We start from the raw sequence: 18,171 nt of genomic DNA, 5'->3' as shown, positions 1-18,171 counted from the left end.
GATGTGTCTTGAATATCTCCATAGAAGGAGACTCCACAACCTCTCAGGGCAACCTCTTCAAGTACTGTGTCATCCTTACCATAAAGAAATTCTTCTACATGTTAGTAAGGAGCATCCTGCGTTCAAGTTTTAGGCCGTTACTTTTTGCCCTATTGATACCCACTACTGAGAAGAGACCGGCCTCATCCATTTGCCTTCCATCTCTCTTTAGATATTTATAAACATTTTTCAGATGCTCTCTGAGGTTCTCAGCCTTTCCTCACATGGGATATGCTCCAGGCCCTTAATCATCTTTGTGGCCATCTGCAGGACTCCTTCTCGGAGATAACTGTGTTTTTTGAACGGGAGAGTTTAGAAATGGACACAGTATTTTAAATGCAGCCTCACCAGGGCAGAGGCGGAGTATCACCTCCTTCTATCTCCTGGACAGACTCTTCTCAATACACCCCAGAATGCATCTTGTTTTGCTTTAATTTCTTCTTTTTGTTCCATGTAAGGACATGAAGTTTGAAATTTCTTTGGAATTTATTTACAGGTTTCAGTAAAATCAAGAAATTAAGCCAAGTCATTTGGTATTTGGTAGTGCTTCTTGAATGGTTGTATAATTATTTATCAGGTGGTTAGAAATCGATTCTTTTATGTTATCTTTTTTTTTTTTTTTTTTTTTTTTTTTTCCACTAGATAGAATAGAATTTCTGCAAAACAGAATTAAAGTGTATAAGTCTTGGAGAACATAAATCATTTCTGATTCACTTTGTTGCCTTGCTACTACTGCTGATCTATTTGTTTTTATTTCATTCTGATATACATTCCAGTTTACAAATGCAGGCATTGGTTACAATTTATATCTTAATTACAATTAGAAAATATTTAGGACTCTGTTCATTTAGCAATTAGTTCATTAGTTCAAATTGAAAATTATTTAGTTTGCAGATTTGCAAGGGATTTTTTTTTCGTAAAACTCATGTTTACATTATAGAAGTCAATAAATAAATCCTACAAGATATATTATTTGGGTTAACGATTACTGTTAAATACTAGCTTAGCTGTTCTAAAAAATAAAGTAGTACACCAACCACTGATATTAAAGCAACAAAGCTTGAAAGAAATTTGCTAAGTATTCTTAAAAGATCGTTTAACATGTTTAGTAGTCTGCTTGAACTTTCAATTTCAACTCTGAAAGAAAAATATGTCATAAAAACTCTGTCTTCTAATTTGCATATAGATTTTGATACTCTTTCTAACTACAGAAGTTTTTCAGTATATTTTATTCTGATTTCCAAGACTCCTTTTACTGTGTAGTTATTTTTAAACCTCGATTTACACAGGAAATAAAACAACAACCACAACAAAAAACAGAAAAACAACCAGAAGTTTATTTAACTAGTTAAAGTTGGATAGATATTAGCTTTTATGTTACGCCATCTCATTGTCTTGTGGCAGACACATTTACACAAAGTAAGTGTTTGCTGTTTGTCTGTGATGAGCACTGCAGTGTTGGCAATGGAAGAGAAAACACAGATGTTCACAAGCACTGAGCTGATATGGCAACACTGCCCACTTCTTTTGTTAGCAAAAAAAGGAACTGACATATTTTATACTGTGCATATGAAAAATAACCACAATTAAATCAACATAATTGAGCAGAGACAAACAACATATCCAGAGAGTATTCACGGTTGACTGGAAAATGATCTCCTTTGGCAGAGCTACCCTCCCTCTTAATTGAAATGTAGAGAATTATTTTCAAAATCAAATATATGCATTTATTTTCTTTTAGTGACTGCAAAAGTTGCATTTTTCTTACAGATCTATGATGGCAAAGACAATACTGCTCATCTGCTGGGTGCATACACTGGTGCATCATTAAGAGGTCTGACGCTAAGTAGTACTTCAAATCATTTATGGTTGGAATTCAACTCAGACACAGAGGGCACTGATGAAGGCTTTCAACTTGTTTATACCAGTAAGTATTTGAGAAAAAAAATAGTAATAGATTTATGATTGTAAAGGAATGAAAAAATAATTTCTTGTAAGATAAAAATGCAATCCAATGATGAAAAGCGATAAAATCAAATGCAAATCACTCATTAAAATAATCTTTTTTTTTTTTTTTTTTTTTTTTTTTTAAACTCCTACACTAAACAGCATTCTAAAACCAGGCTTTCAGAGTACTTTCTCTAATTTGATAATTAAAGTTCTGGTTTTTGTTTGTTTGTGTTTCTAGAGGGTTTTTTGATGTATTTTCTGTATTGGAGAGGATAAAAAAGTAGAACTTCAGGTAAGAGTGCTAGCACATAAAAATATTTAAACGTGAGGGTAATTTTAAATGTGAAACTTAATAGAATTGTTTCATAAATATTTGTTTATTAAAATAAATTCTCCATCTTTAGACTCACATTCAATACAAAGACTGCATTAGACTAACAATTACTGAACTTGGATGATTGCTTAAAATAATTCCTGAGCTGAAATAAGAGCTGAGATAATATATTATTTTACTTTTTTTTTTTTCAATCGTGTAAACAAACAGCTCTTTCCAACCATTTTGGAAGCAAAAGAAGAGATTCCAGACAAAAATTTCTTAACTCTATGCAGACTGACAAAATTAACTGTAAAGATTAGACGTGAAATCTCTTCAGATCTTTGTTTTATAGAGCAAACATATCTACATCTTGTTTATCAGATGGTGAATTATGAAAATACACACAGTTGTTTCTTCAGGAAAAAAAAGAGTTTACTGTCTTTGGAAGAAGGGACAGGCAGGCAACTTGGAAAGAGTACACAGTTGTTGCTAGGATATACAGAGGGAAAATTAGAAAGTAGAAAGCCCAGCAAGAACTTAATCTGACCGTCACTGTTAAAGACAATAAAAAGGTTTTCAGAAATTTATAAACAGCAAGAGGAGGGTCAAGAGAATTTCCATCCTTTATAGGATGAGATAGAGAAAGTTACCACAGAGGATGAGGAAAAGGCTGAGTCTTAATGTGTTCTTTAATAGTCTTTAATAGTCAGACTAGTTATCCTCAAGGTATTCAGTCCCCTGTGATGGAAGGGGATGGGGAAGAGAGTTCAGGAGGAAACAGTTAGTGACCTGCTATTCCACCTAGATGGAGGGATCCACCCAAGGATACTGAGAGAGCTGGTAGAAGTGATTGCCAAGCCATTTTCCACGATTTATCAACAGTCTTTGACAACTGGGGAGGTCCCAGATGAATGGAGACTCGCCAACGTGACATTCATCTACGGGAAAAGTCAAAAGGAATATGTAAGAAACTAAGAAACTACAGGATTGGAGTAGATGGTCTTGAGTGCGATCATCCAATGTGCAAGACAACCAGGGGATCAGATGTAGCCAGCTTGGGCTTAGGAAAGGCAGGTCCTGCTTGACCAATCTGATCTCCTTCTATGACCAAGTGACCTGCCTCGAGCATGAAGGAAAGACTGTGGATGTAGTCTACCTAGGCACTTTTGATTCCATCTTCCACAGTATTCTCCTGGAGAAGGTGGCAGCCTATGGCTTGGGCAGGTGTACTTTTTGTTGGGTGAAAAACTGTCTGGAGGGCCTTGCCCAGCCCTTCAACCAGTGTACAGTCCACCTTTCTGTCCTTGCATTCAGCCCTTCAGCAGATTCTCTATGGAGATTTTATGGGAGAAAATGTCAAAGGCTTTACTGAAGTCCCCACAAGGTCTACAGAATCACTGTGTATCATCAAGGATACACTGTGAGCATTTATTAAATAGTCAACTATTGTCATTTTAGGTCCCTCACATTATGTCCCTACCTGCCTGGTGTTCTTCCATAGCAACAGAGATCTTCTCATTTTGGTCTTACTATCAGAACTGCCTTCAGTGTGCAAGTAGCTCAAATAAACTTGCAGCTGAAAACTGCTCAGGCAATGTAATTACATGTTGTTTTTTTTCATCCTCCAGAGGAAAGTGATCAATTAAAAAGACTACTTTTTGTTCTGCCTTTAAGTAGGCAGATGTGAGGACTTTTCAGAGTTCTAGACATTTAAACTTATTTTCACTCAACACAACATATTTTCTTATAAAAAAGGAGAAATTCTGACTGGTCAATAAGTATCCAAACTGAAAATATGAAAATAGCTTTTTCACATGAACCTTTTTTTTAGCCTCATTAGAACTTCTATAGTGTGGTCTGCAAAAGGAAACAATAACTCACTTAGGAATTAGAAAAGTTGTGCTGAGAAGCTGTGGAATATCTTCAGGAGGTGGGCCATTTTCATTGAGATGCTAAATGAGCTAAAATAAGAGCTGAGATAATATATTATTTTACTTTTTTTTCAATCATGTAAACAAACAGCTCTTTCCAACCTGATATGTTTTGTCTGCAAAATAAAACTCTGACCATTTTTTTCAATGAGTAGTAATGACTCAGTGCTCATGGGGAGACTATGAAAGGCTACCAATGGCTCATCAGCTGAACATAGTGAACTTTAGTGAACAACGCAAATATGAAAAATCCTTCATTTGCTCTGTGCTAGCTACACTTAGAAATATCAAAGTGACACAAACTGTTTTGTCTATTTGTTAGATATACAAGTTAGAACTGTATGTTGTTGTTTTTTTTTTTTAATGTTTATTTTTGAACAAAATGGGAACTACTTCTCAGTTAATAATAACAGGAAACCTTATTAATAGGATCTTCGGCCTAAATTGCAATTTGTTTCCCCAGATATTTCCCAATAACATTATATTCTGTATAATGTTTAGGTCATTCTTTTTCCTTCTTGCTCCACATTGTTTAATTCTGCAAAATGTCCTTTTTTTTTCTTCTTGAATTTGCTATATTGTCATCATTGTCATTACTTGCTAAGTGTAGTGTTTAAATTTACAAACTATTGAAAGCAGGATTAGGATAGGAATTTATGAACGTAACTATTTCTGTATTACCAAGGGTGCTATTGTGCCATTCCCATTAGTGTGCAAGGTAACAAACAAATCTACTGTGTGGTTTTGTCTATGAGCCATAAATGTCTATTCACAGACTAGATCACTGTCAAAATAAATAAGAATTCATTTTAACGGCTATTTTATAAATTATAATATTGTTTTAGAACAGATTGACAGCTACTGTGAATTTCGTTCTCAGTCCTTAATTGAGCTCTTCGGGAAAAAAAGGGTTATGACAATTTTGCAGGCTCAACTTGAATGTACTAGACAGTATTACTCTGAGATATAAGTGAGGGGTATAGACTGCCTACTAAGGCTGTTTAGAAACAGAGATGAAACCTTAAATATACTGTTGCTTGAATTCTGAAAATATTTTATTTCCACTGGAAAACAGAAAATCTTAATTTCATCAATGCATTTATCTGCTTCATTTTTTTAACAAGAGTTTGCTACTCCTACCACAGGTTTTGAACTTTCACATTGTGAAGACCCCGGTGTGCCACAGTTTGGATATAAAATCAGTGACCAAGGTCACTTTGCTGGAAGTACTATCATTTATGGATGCAATCCAGGTTACACACTCCATGGAAGTAGCCTTCTAAAGTGTATGACTGGAGAAAGAAGGGCATGGGACTATCCTCTACCATCATGTATTGGTAGTAGACCTTCATTTTTACCTTTTTTTTTTTTTTAATTTAAACTATTCTTTGAGTATAAAGAAAGAGAAAAAAAAAAAAAAAAGACAATCAACCCTTAGGTTTAGCAAATATTGTTAGAATGATGTGAAATCTGATCTCTACATATACAAATCTATTCATATATACTTTCAGAGATCTCTTTAGACCTTACATAAGTCTACCTGAGTGGTTTTGCCTTTTTCAGTTTTAAAAAATAAAGGTAGTAATTATTAAACATTCATTCATCATGTAATTTCTAGCATATGAAAACCTACTTGTAGTTAGAAAATTGACAGGATAAAAACATAAGTCCAAAAGCCAGAAGAATATGCACTTTATGAGAAGTTATAAAACTAGGATGTTTTTTTCCTAACTGTATCTTATGCTAAAAACAAACAAACAAACAAACAAAACTTTTCACATATTTACCTATAAATGCTACAAAATAAGTTTAAAAAGGAAAAAAAATCAACATATAAAGTTACTAGGTTATCTGGAGACATATTATGTTTTTATTATTTGGCTTTTGGCACTGTGATGCATAACATGATATTATACACTTTATTATAATATTGTAACAAGTTTTTAACTGCCAGTACCTACAAGCTCAATTCCTTCCATTAGAGGGAAGAAATAAGACAAGATTAAAGCACTCTAGTAATTCTCTTCTCTTGCTTTCATCTTCATTTAGATGAAATGAGTAATGGACGAGTATAAAAAGTAAAGGATGAAATGCACTTTGTGCCCAGTTTTGATTTTACTGAAAAAGTGTACTTTATAGTATCATAGAATGGCCTGGGTTGAAAAGGACAATAATGATCATCAAGTTTCAACCTCCCTGCCATGGGCAGGGTCACCAATCACTAGACCAGGCTGCCCAGAGCCACATCCAGCCTGGCCTTGAATGCCTCCAGGGATGGGGCATCCACAACCTCCTTGGGCAACCTGTTCCAGTGTGTCACCAACCTCTGTGTGAAAAACATCTTCCTAATATCTAAACTAAACCTCCCTTATCTCAGTTTAAAACCATTCCCCGTTGTCCTATCACTGTGCACCATTGTAAACAGCCATTCCCACTTCTGTTTATGCTCCCTTCAAGTATTGGAAGGTCACAATGAGGTCTTCCCGGAGCCACCTTTTTTCCAAGCTAAAAAAGCCCAGTTCCCTCAACCTTTCTTCATAGGAGAGGTGTTTCAGCCCTCTGATGATCTTAGTAGCCCTCCTCTGGACCTGCACCAAGATCTCCACATCCTTCTTGTGCTAATAAATTCATCAAGATATAAAATTCTTTTAGAAAGATATGCAACAAATAAGATGTGAACAGCTCTTTGAGAAGAATTAGGGAATAAATGTTTAAGTCCCAAACTTGTTGCAATCCTTTGAATATTCCCAGTGATAACCAACTTCTGTTGAATATTTATATTCTGTTGAATATCCAGTGCCTGACCAGTCCCTGAGAGAAGTTTTTCCTTATGTCTAATCTAAATCTCCATGGCACATCTTGTGGCTGTTTCCTCGGGTCCTGTTTGTTGCATGGAAGAAAAGGCCAAACCTCATCACAACCTCCCTTCAGGAAGTTGTCGAGTACAATGAGGTCTCCTCTGAGTCTCCTCTTCTCCAGACTAAACAATCCCAGCTCCCTCAGCTGCTCTTCATAAGATTTGTGTTCCAGACCCCTCACCAGTTTTGTTGCCCTGCTCTGGACACGCTCCAGAGGCCTCAATGTCTTTCTTGTAATGAGGGGCCCAAAACTGAACACAATATTCGAGACGCAGCCTCACCAGTGCTGAATACAGGGGGATGATCACCTCCCTTCTCCTGCTGGCCACACTATTCATGGGCCAGAATGCCATTGGCCCTCTTGGTCACCTGGGCACACTGTCAGCTCATGTTCAGCTGAGCATCAACCAACACCCCCAGGTCCCTTTCTTCTTCACAGTCATCCAGCCACTCAGCCCCAAGCCTATAGCACTGCATGGGGTTATTGTGGCCAAAGACCAGGATCTGGCACTTGGCCTTGTTTACCTCATCCCATTCACCTCAGTCCAGTGATCCAGCTTATCTAGATCCCTCTGAAGGGCCTCCCTATCCTCAGGCAGATCAACGCAACCTCCCAACTTAATATCATCTGCAAACTTACTGAGGATGCACTCAATCCCGTCATCTAGGTCATCAATACAAATATTAAACAAGATGGGCCCCAGTACTGACCCCTGGGGGGTAATGAGTTGCCAACTGGAGTAAGAGCAAAAGGATCAGATAAAATGTTGTGAATGATGGCAGAAAGTTGAAATTAAAGTTTTTCAGTTCTTTCATTAAATATTAAAAGCATAGGATGTACCATCATACTAATATACACGTATATATGTATGAGTTCTTGAATAATTTTAAAACGGACCAAGGTAAACCTGTCTGAAGTTACTTCTTCATTTTCTTAATGATTCTGTAACATCATTTTTAATGATTAATGATCTAGATTGTGTGCTGTGCACTATTTCCTCTAACTGTGGGAAATTCAATTTCTCCATATTCTAAGCAAATATCCAGAGATTCCAATAATTTACATCTAGATGGAATACAGAAAGGGGATTTCTAGAACACCTCATGGATAGGTGATAAATGCTGTTCTGTCTTGCGAGACATGGACTGAGTTCTGAAGAAGGTCCCAAGATGAGTAACATACATTATCTTTTAATTTAATTATTTAGCAGTCCCCTCTTCAGTGTATAGATGCATAAAACTGAAAAGACATAGGTTTGAATTAGGAAGTGAGTCATCTTTCAAGAGCTGGTAAAAACTTCAAAACTAAAAACCCAAACCTTCAGTAAACAGAAATGCAAAGGTGAAGCTGGACCTCTGGGGAAAAGTAATGATTTTCTGCATATCCTTATGGTCTTCATATTATTTTTCGTTTTAATAACAAAGAACTGCCCAATTGTCTTTTAAAAGGTTAAAGAAGTTAAGCAGCTAAGATTAAGATTTTGATCATCACCGGGCTTTTTGTGAAAACTGCATTATAATTAGTTTAAAATGCATCTTATATAGATGAATCTTTTGGAATCAATTTATGTACATTTGTTGAGTTTTAAATTAATGCCATTTCAAATGCATCTTTACAGTCTGCAGTTAAGACAGTTCACTTATCCATCTAGTTCAGAATACCACATATAAAGAAAAAAATCCCAGTACATGAGACATAGCTACTCTGCTTAAAAAATAAATAAATAAAGTACAAAACAACAAAAAGTATGATTTATAAAATGATTTTCCTTTATTTGTTTACTTTCCTTTATTTTAACCTTTTCTGTAAATTAATGAAAGTATACAGATTGTGTTAAGTGAACTTTTGAATGGTTTATATTGAGTTTATTTATTACAGTAAGGCATTTTTCTTTTCCTAAGTGGTAAAACCATCTATTTGCACCCAGAGAAGAGTTAAACTACTGTAAAACTGTTGTGTATATGAGCAATAGTTTCTGTCCCAAGCTGAGGATTCCTTAGGCTTGGCTGAATAGATGTTAAATTAATTTTAATTGAAACAAGTGAGATTTTTGTATAGTCAAGCTTAAGAATTCAAAAGGTTTTTGAATAGCAGTTGCAAATGATGGTATTGATTTCCACACACCTTCCAATTTTCTATTTTAATTAAGGATCACTGCTGATGCTTAACATGCTACTAAAGGGATCCACTATGAATCATTTAAAATGCTCAAGCAATTCACATGTTCTGGGTTTCTTGGATTGAAAAATATATAACAAATTATGTGTTAGTAATGCACTGTGAGGAATACTGCTAGGAGAGAACAGGGAAGCAGGACAGCATTTAAGAAATGCATGAGAAGATCAGAAAAGAGAATGTTTCAATTAAAAATGTTCTGGAGATGAATGAAAGGAGTTACACTGCAGAGGCTTTTCTGCAGAACTGAAACTTCTTTCAGATAGTTCTCACGGTATATCCAAACAAAAAACTGAGTGAACAAATCTTTGAGACTTCAAATTCAATAATGGATTAAATAGCAGGTAGAGAAGATGAATCAACAGTGGTGTTGATTCCTGGCTTATGGAAACCCTTTTTTTCAACATTTACTTTTAGTTAGAATCATATTGAAACTACACTTCTTTGCTGCAAAAGGAAATTGGAAAGGAAGAAAAAAAAGATTTTTGCAACACTCCTATGTTTTATTTTTTCTAAAATCTTGCTTTTGAGTCATTTTGCATACTTACAAGAATCCAGCCCTACTCAAGATATTTTGAGTTTACAGGTTGTTGAGGTAAACTCTGAGAAAACTGGAAAACAGTGATGCTTGGAATGAAATATTTTTAGGTTGACATTTACAAGTAATTTTATTTATCTGAATGTTTATGAGTAACATAAATCAACAGACACTTTAATTTGCTGCTACAATGATAAGTTGACTTCAAAATGGTACTGTTTCAGTATCATACCATGCAAGAAAGTGACACTGACAAGACAACAACAAAACTGTTTTCAAGCAGTTCTAGTTGTATTAAATATAACAACAAAACTTAACCACTGAATTTGCATAATGCTATAAAGATTAATACGTATTTGCTTTAACTTGAAATGCTTGAATTTTTAGAATTGACATTTTAAGATAAAATTAGGATTCTTGGTTAGGATATGAGCAGTTTGGAGAAAGAAGATAAAAGGGATTTTGCCTTGCTGCTTGTCAGTGACACCTGAAGAGTTACTAGTGGCACATCATGACAAAATCATAATAAAAAGCTAACAAATTATCTTTCATGAAAATTAGAATTTATAAACTTAGAATTGTTTAGTAATCTTGGATAAAATACAATTCATTTATAGTTTAATTTGGTTTGTCAGTAAGCAAATTTTTCTTTATTGTGTAATTTATTTATATCCTCACACCACTGGAAGAATAATAGACAATTCTTATCTTCTGAACTGAATAACTTCAAAATATTTACATATATAGAGGGAGATTTTAGTGATGGTGTTTTAAAGATATAAAATGCCATCTGTTTCTAAAAATTTGTTTTTGTTATGTCTGAAAAATCCATTAAGAGTAGCATTTCAATTGCACTTGATCAGGGAATTCGCGGGTCATAATAGATCTCTCAACTACATATTTTAAGTGATTTTATGTGATGTTGCATCAAAACAAAAATGCACTGTAACTATACTAACCTATCTAATCAAGCCATTATTTTGACTTTGACTAAATGGACCTTAAAAGGAAAGGGGAATCAGAAAACTTTAAAGGCCTAAGGGTCTGTATTTAAAAAAATCTAGGTTTATAGATTATCTAGGTCATATAGATTATGAAATGCACAGTTTTACCTAGTGACTGGCTGGCTGAGGCCAACTAATAGGGAGCTACTTACCATCTATTATCCTCTAAGAAACATAGCTTCACTGTGAGGACAAGTCTCAGGTAAGAAGTCTTACACCTTTTTTTATTTTCTAAGTTGAAAGACTTTCACTCTGAGAAGTCTGCTTTATTTTATTATGTTTCTTCTTTCATTTTTTAAATTTTATTCCCTACCTATTAATTTGTAAATTTATTAATTTAATTATACTGATTTAAAGTGCCATAATGCTCTTGCTTTTGTTTTTTCAATTTTTTTTTTAATGATCTTTGTTTCTTTTATTGCACAGTGGTATGCTTTCTAATTTATGTGTATTCAAAATTATTAGAAAGACATAGATGCTAACATATATATATATATACAAAAGTACTCAGATAAAAATGTGTAGAGTTTCTTGAAGTATTTGAAGTCTTTATCTTAAAGTTTTAGGGCACGTAGTCAGGTTTGCTGTGTTTCAATCATGTTACTTATTTGGCAAAAGAGTAGATATATAAGTTGATTGCTCTGATGATTAGTTGGAAAGCTATCTGCAATAGATTAATAGTAACATTATGTAATGTTTTCATTAGCTGAGTGTGGAGGCCGTTTTAAAGGAGAATCATCAGGAAGAATCTTATCTCCTGGCTATCCTTTTCCCTATGATAACAATCTGCGTTGCCTGTGGATGATTGAAGTAGACCCAGGAAATATTGTCAGGTACTGAAAACAAATCTTATAGTTATAAAAATTATTTTGCTTATGTAAGAAGTAAAACTTGTCTGTTCTGATAGGGAAAAAATGGAGATTTAGAATTTAAGATGCTGTTCAAAGGCAGTATTCATGACGTACTCAGCTTAAATATGTAGTTTGGTGTTGAAACTATTTGCATTTCAATAAATGTTGTTTGGTGAAGATCAGTCTTGAAAATTTCTTGTCATTTTCTGAAATGTTTAATAATTTTAGACTACTCTGTGTGTACAAACTATAACTATTAACAGAAAGTATGTTTAAAAGAAACTAAATTACGAGGAATGCAATTGTGTTGCACATAATAGTGTTTATGAAAAATGAAACTATTTTATGGAAAGCCTGTGGAAACATACAGGTTATTTAAATAGTTAATGCAATAAATTTATTTCACGATTCACAAATTCAAATGTTACCAGTTACAAAAGACTTTTGCTTTCAAATGTATTTCTGTATTAAGATTATATGTACCTAAAGATAAAAGCATGAAAAATATTTTAGAAAGCCACATTCAGAAATTGAAGTTTATTTGCTTTCTTACTTTGGTTCATTGGTTTAGGTTTATTGTTTTGTTTTGTTTTGTTTTGTATGTGGATGTTTTTAAATTATTAAGTAGAATGAAATCTGACAATAATAACATGGTGTTCTCACAGCCTCCAGTTTCTTGCTTTTGATACTGAGGCATCGCATGATATTCTACGAGTTTGGGATGGACCACCTGAAAATGAGATGTTACTCAAGGAAATTAGTGGATCTCTAGTTCCTGAAGGCATTCACAGTACACTCAACATAGTAACAATCCAGTTTGACACAGATTTTTATATCAGCAAATCTGGGTTTGCCATACAGTTTTCAAGTAAGTTGATGAATCATTCATTCCTTCATTTATTTTTATGAGTTGGCTCACTCACAGATAATTGTACTGCTGGCAGCAACTGAAATAAGTGACATTTCTAATTTTGGAAGGAAAGAGATGGACCAAACTAATAGATTTGTTGTAAAGCTATGTTTTCATTTATGTTTTCATTCATTTTCATTTGTAAAGCTATGTCATTCATTTATATATATATATATATATATATATATATATATATATACACATACAATCCATGTTTTGTTTCAAAAGCGGTTTGGAAGGCGTAGGAATGCTTACAGTTCTCACTAGTGTTTTTTTCATGAAGGGGGTGATATCCTTTTCTAATCAATGAAAATTTCTGCATTCAGAGACATCTAAGCAGAATTTTATTCTTGCTGTGCTTGTGTAGGATGAAACAGGAAACAGCACTGCAGGAACAGCAGTGTCCTCCTTTTTTGCCTTCTAACACTATTTTATCTTATTGACTTTACCAGCTGGCAGAATGCTGACAAATCTAAAACAGCTGTTTAACTATCATTAAATCCTTTCATACACTTTTTGAATTGAAATATAAGAAATAATTTAATGAAGTCTATGTTTAACATATTGCTGCTCACTAAGTGTTTTTTTTTTTCAAGTATAGCAAGATATGATCTCATGCCACCATTTTGTAAAGCAGTAGAAATGTTTCTAACTTGGACTGATGTATCTTGTAATGATAACATTGTTTACCTTGTGCTTTGTATGCTTGGTAGCCGTATTACCTCATTTTTTCCCTACCCTCATTCTTTCAACATGTATAAAAAAATACATGAGTACATATATGATGATTTGAAGGAAGAATGAAGTATATGAATGAGAAGACAATGTAAAATATTTGACTTGTAATGAAAGAGCGACTCTTTTCCACCTGATTTATTTATTTGAAACCATGAATAAAACTAGTAATTCCTTAGGTTCACAATTTTTTTTTTGTTTGTTTGTTTGTTTTTAACAAGACAAAAGCCGAGTCCTGCATTTCGATCACCAGAATCCTCATGCAATGCTGCAGGCTAGGGGCAAAATGGCTGGAAAGCTGTATGAAGAAAAAGATATGGAGGTGACAGCCGGCTGAACACAAGTCAGCAGTGTGCTTGGGTGGCATGAATGCCAGTGGCATCCTGGCTTGTATCAGAAATGGTGCAGTCAGCTGGAGCAGGGAGGTGCTTGTCTCTTTGCACTCTGCACTAATAAGGCTGTACCTTGATTACTGTTCAGTTTTGTGCCTCTCACTATGAGAAAGGCATTGAGTCCCTGAAACATGTGCAAAGAAGGGCATGGAAGCTGTGAACAATCTGGAGCGTATGGCTTATAAGGAGCGTCTGAGAGAACTGGTATTGTTTAGTCTATAGAAGAGGAAGTTCAGGGGAGATTTTGTCACTCTCTACAGCTGCCTGAAAGAAAGTTGTAATGAGATGAGAGTCGACATCTTTTCAGGCTATTAGAATGGCTTAGATTGGAGGGGACCTTAAAGATACTCTATTTCCAACTAGCAATAGGATGTGAGGTAATGGAGTGAAATTGCTCTAATGGACATTCAGTTTGGATAACAGAAAAAAATTCTTCTCAGAATGTTTGGTAATGCATCGGAATAAGCTGCCCAGAGAGGTGGTAGGGTCACTGTCCCTGGAGGTTTTCAAGAAAAGTGTTGATGTGGTACTGAGGGACATGGTTTAGTAGGCATGCTGGTGATGGGATGATGCTTGGACTGGATGATCTTCCCTGAATCACAGAATATCAGGGATTGGAAAGGACCTTGAAAGATCATCTAGTCCAACCCCCCTGCCAGAGCAGGAACACTTAAATTAAGTCACACAGGAATGCGTCCAGGTGGGTTTTGAGTGTCTCCAGAGAAGGAGTCCCCACAACCTCTCTAGGCAGCCTGTTCCAGTGTTATGTCACCCTCACCATAAATAAGCTTTTTCTTCCTGTGTTCCAGCTTGCACCCACTGCCCCTTGCCCTATCATTGGATGTCACTGAGAAGAACCTGGCTCCACCCTCATGACACTCACCCTTTACATATTTGTAAACATTATTGAGGTCACCGATCAGTCTCCTCCAAGCTAAAGAGACCTTGCTCCCTCTGCTTTTCCTTCTAAGGGAAATGCTGTGCTCCCTTTATCATCTTTGTGGCTCTGCACTGGACTCTCTCAAGCAGTTTCTTGTCCATCTTGAACTGAGGGGCCCCAAACTAGACGCAATATTCCAGAATGTGGTCTCACCAGGGCAGCGTAGAAGGGGAGGAGAACCTCTCTCAACCTCTAATCACACCCCTTCTAATACACCTCAGGAAGCCATTAGTCTTCTTGGCCACAAAAACACAGTGCTCACTCATAGTCACTCTGTTGTCCACCAAGACACCCAGGTCCCTTTCCCCTTTGCTGCTCTCTATCTTAGTGGGCTCTTCCAACCTTAGTGATTCTATGACAATGTACTGAGTTTATTCAGGTTGTCATTTAGGTGAATTGGAAAAAAAAAAGGATATATGAAGATCAAGAATAGAATTACGTGCTTAAATGGTTGTGTTTTGGAAATAAAGCCATAAGTAGTTAATGTTAAAGTTCCAATATTTTACCTGAAAATGTTTTTTAGAGTTTCATTCAAAAGGAGAGATATTTTATTTAATATTTTATTAAAATAACAATTTAAAGGACCCATAAAATGTTAGTGCTTTAGTATTTCTCTTATTTGTCAGTTTGGGTTCGCAGAATCACTGTGATCCTTCTCAAATACAATATTTAATTATATACATTATTGTCTTATTAGAAGAATCACAGAGATTTCTTTTTCCTAGTTGAATGATGTCAAAATAATGTAATATTAGCCATCCAACGAGAATTATGCTGTTTCTATCTGGTCATACTATTTTACCAGCCAGGAAAGAATTATCTTTGAGGAGAGAGCGTAAGAGAAAAGTAATTCTGTTTCATTTTGTTTCGAGCTTCCAAATATTTTCTTTCAATATATAATGATGTCTGAGTGAAACAGATGGTGTCTGTGTACTTTAGCTGCAGTGTAATTAACAAATAAAAAGCTCACACAGAGGAGGTATCTGCTTTTACTTTCCTCTTGCAATGTTATGAAATAGATTATGAGTATTAACTAGATTACTGGTGCTTTCACTTAAAGAGAAATGCTGGTCAGTGACAACAGATAATGTATGTTCAAACCTTTTGAAGACCTTGAATGCTTTACTTTTATATTATTTTCTTATTACAATTACTTCATTTTGTAGAAACAAGTTTTTAGTTTATCTTTCTTTATAACTTTTGGTCTAATTTTTATCAAATTTTGCTATGTTGAATTCATTTAATAACTGAAAATAGGCACAATTGATAATGTGATATATTTGAATTCGACACCTTATAAACCATGCAATAAATACAGAAAATTAATTTCTATCTGTTAAAACTAATAATGGCAGAAAATACCAAATTAAAGCAGAGGAAAGCCTAGAAAAGCTGATATGTTATATAAATAGTAAAAAGAAAATTATAATTTAATAAGTATGAGAAATTCAAATTCTTGAATTTCTGGAAGAAATGACTATGAAATCCTCATGTAAACTTAAAGCTTTTTCAGCTTCTGTGGTCTTCTCTGAAGATGGTGAAGAAGGAGCATAACACAAACCAGATCACACAAAACCTAAAAAATAAAGTCTAAAAATGTGTAATTAAGGAGAGTATTTTAAGACTTTATATATTCAGGTAGAAATAAAAGGAGAACCTCTGGGTATTTAACAACAGGATAGCAATATAATGATTTTGGAACATCCTGTCTAAATAAGAAGAACCAGTCTCAAAATACACATGGAGAACACAAAGCTTCCCTTAAATAATAAGAAGAATAAAAGGTTTACAGCAGTCAGAAAGTAGTGTACAAACAGAAAATACTTGCTAGAGCTTACTTTCTCTGAACTGTCTGCATGTAGAGTCCCCCTACATCCTGGAAAAATGACAATGTAATGAGCAGTAATAACATCATTTGGACAATAAATTCTGTAAAAAATAAAACAAAACAAAAAACAAAAAACAAAAAACAAAAAACAAAAAACAAAAAACAAAACAGGCCTGTAAGAAATCTGAAGGAGAAAAAGAAGGGAATGAGTACATATTTCACAGATGTGAACTGTATATCATAGAACTTGACAAATGTATTAAGCATAATGGAACATTTTCTTCAGCTGACATTGCTTCAAGTCACCAAGCTGGAAGTAGTTTACTGGAGAGAAAGGAAAAGAGAGAGAAAAGTGAAAAAAGAACTGGCACATCAAAGTGAAAAAAAAAAAAAGAGCAGTAACTGTGTGTGCTTCAAATTGTTTTATTTGTGTCACTTCAGTATTCATGAAGTGTGTACTGTAAGATCTTGCTGGAGTTGATGTGATTATTTTCATAGTTTTCAACAGCTTCTGAATATGATACTACAGGGATGTCTCATCTCTGTATATCTGCAAACTGTTTGAGCACTACTTATCATCTGTGCAGAAAGTAAGATATCTTTATTCATCTCTCATGTGCCATTATTTCAATACTATTAAATCACAGAAACATTTAAGCTGGAAAATCATTAATTTTGACATTTATTATACTGATCCCAGCATCAGTGAAGTTTATTTGTGCAATGTCACTCTTTTAATATTGTGTTGCAATATATCTTTCCTGCATGAAATTGGAGCTGTCAGGTTGGGACATTAGTCACATATCAAATTGCTTGGGCTCATGAACTATGAGAAATTTTTGTATCCTGGCATTAACATATTCTTTTCTGTAGCAGAAAAGATCAGTTTACAGTACTTTATCTGATTGTTTCAATGTACACTGATATGTTATTATTAAACAGATATATAAAAATGTTTTATGCTCCATATCAACAAAATCTGTAGACAAATTTGAAATCTTTCTGGGCCCAATTAAATGCTGTTTTAATGGTTTCTGGGACTGTATAGGAGCATTTTTATAGACATGTACAATTAAGTCAAATGATGGTTTAAGTTATTCCCTTCTCTGACTCTTAACTACTAAGGACGTGTGAATTTGTTCATATGAGTACTCCGAGGACTAATCTAAATAATTTTTAGGAGAAGATGTTCTATGTGGCTTGACTACCGAATCTGCAAAGCAAGATTTTGCCACTTCAAGTAACAGGAATGAGGAAAACTAAGTAATCCTCCAGAAAATGTATTGGCACTGGAGAATTGGTGGTCTTGTATTCAAAGTCTATGCTGTAGAATATTTTGATTGAATATTTGAGATATTAGATCTCACTTGTGAATCCTTTGTTCGTTTATTTGTTGTTTGTATTAGCAAAGTCTGGGAGTGATCTATAGATGGAAATCACTGTACTGGCAACACTGCTCATAATCAGACATTCTTAGTCGTTTTAGTGTAGCTCAGATGTCTGCTTTTTCCAACTTTCAGTGTCTCAGAGTTAAAAGTAAATAGAGGTAGGGACAACCCAGAGTTTAATTTCCAAAACATACTAGCTCAAAAGTGTGAAAAGCTGATACTGAAAAGCATTTTGTCAACCCAGCAAAGTATACACACTGGATCTGTATGTCTAATGCTTCCCCTCATCTGTCATCTACTGGACAATTTGAATAT

The 18,171-nt window shown here is 34.6% G+C and overlaps 1 protein-coding gene across 3 annotated transcripts in view; it reads left to right on the top strand.

Annotated features, from left to right (window-relative positions):
- The window catches only part of CSMD3 (CUB and Sushi multiple domains 3), a 539,260-nt gene that overhangs the window by 371,049 nt on the left and 150,040 nt on the right, over positions 1-18,171 (top strand). For all 3 annotated transcript variants that reach the window (XM_042869066.1, XM_042869064.1, XM_042869063.1), the window contains 4 exons: positions 1,810-1,966; positions 5,382-5,573; positions 11,519-11,645; positions 12,329-12,531. In XM_042869066.1, coding sequence (XP_042725000.1) covers positions 1,810-1,966; positions 5,382-5,573; positions 11,519-11,645; positions 12,329-12,531 — 679 coding nt within the window. The remainder of the gene's footprint in view (positions 1-1,809; positions 1,967-5,381; positions 5,574-11,518; positions 11,646-12,328; positions 12,532-18,171) is intronic.

Source organism: Lagopus leucura, unplaced genomic scaffold (assembly GCF_019238085.1).
Source record: "Lagopus leucura isolate 7727_CA_CO unplaced genomic scaffold, USGS_WTPT01 Super-Scaffold_100002, whole genome shotgun sequence".
NCBI classification, from domain to species: Eukaryota; Metazoa; Chordata; class Aves; order Galliformes; family Phasianidae; genus Lagopus; species Lagopus leucura.
Note: the sequence above shows the minus strand (reverse complement) of the source record. Positions and strands in the feature narration are given on the sequence as shown.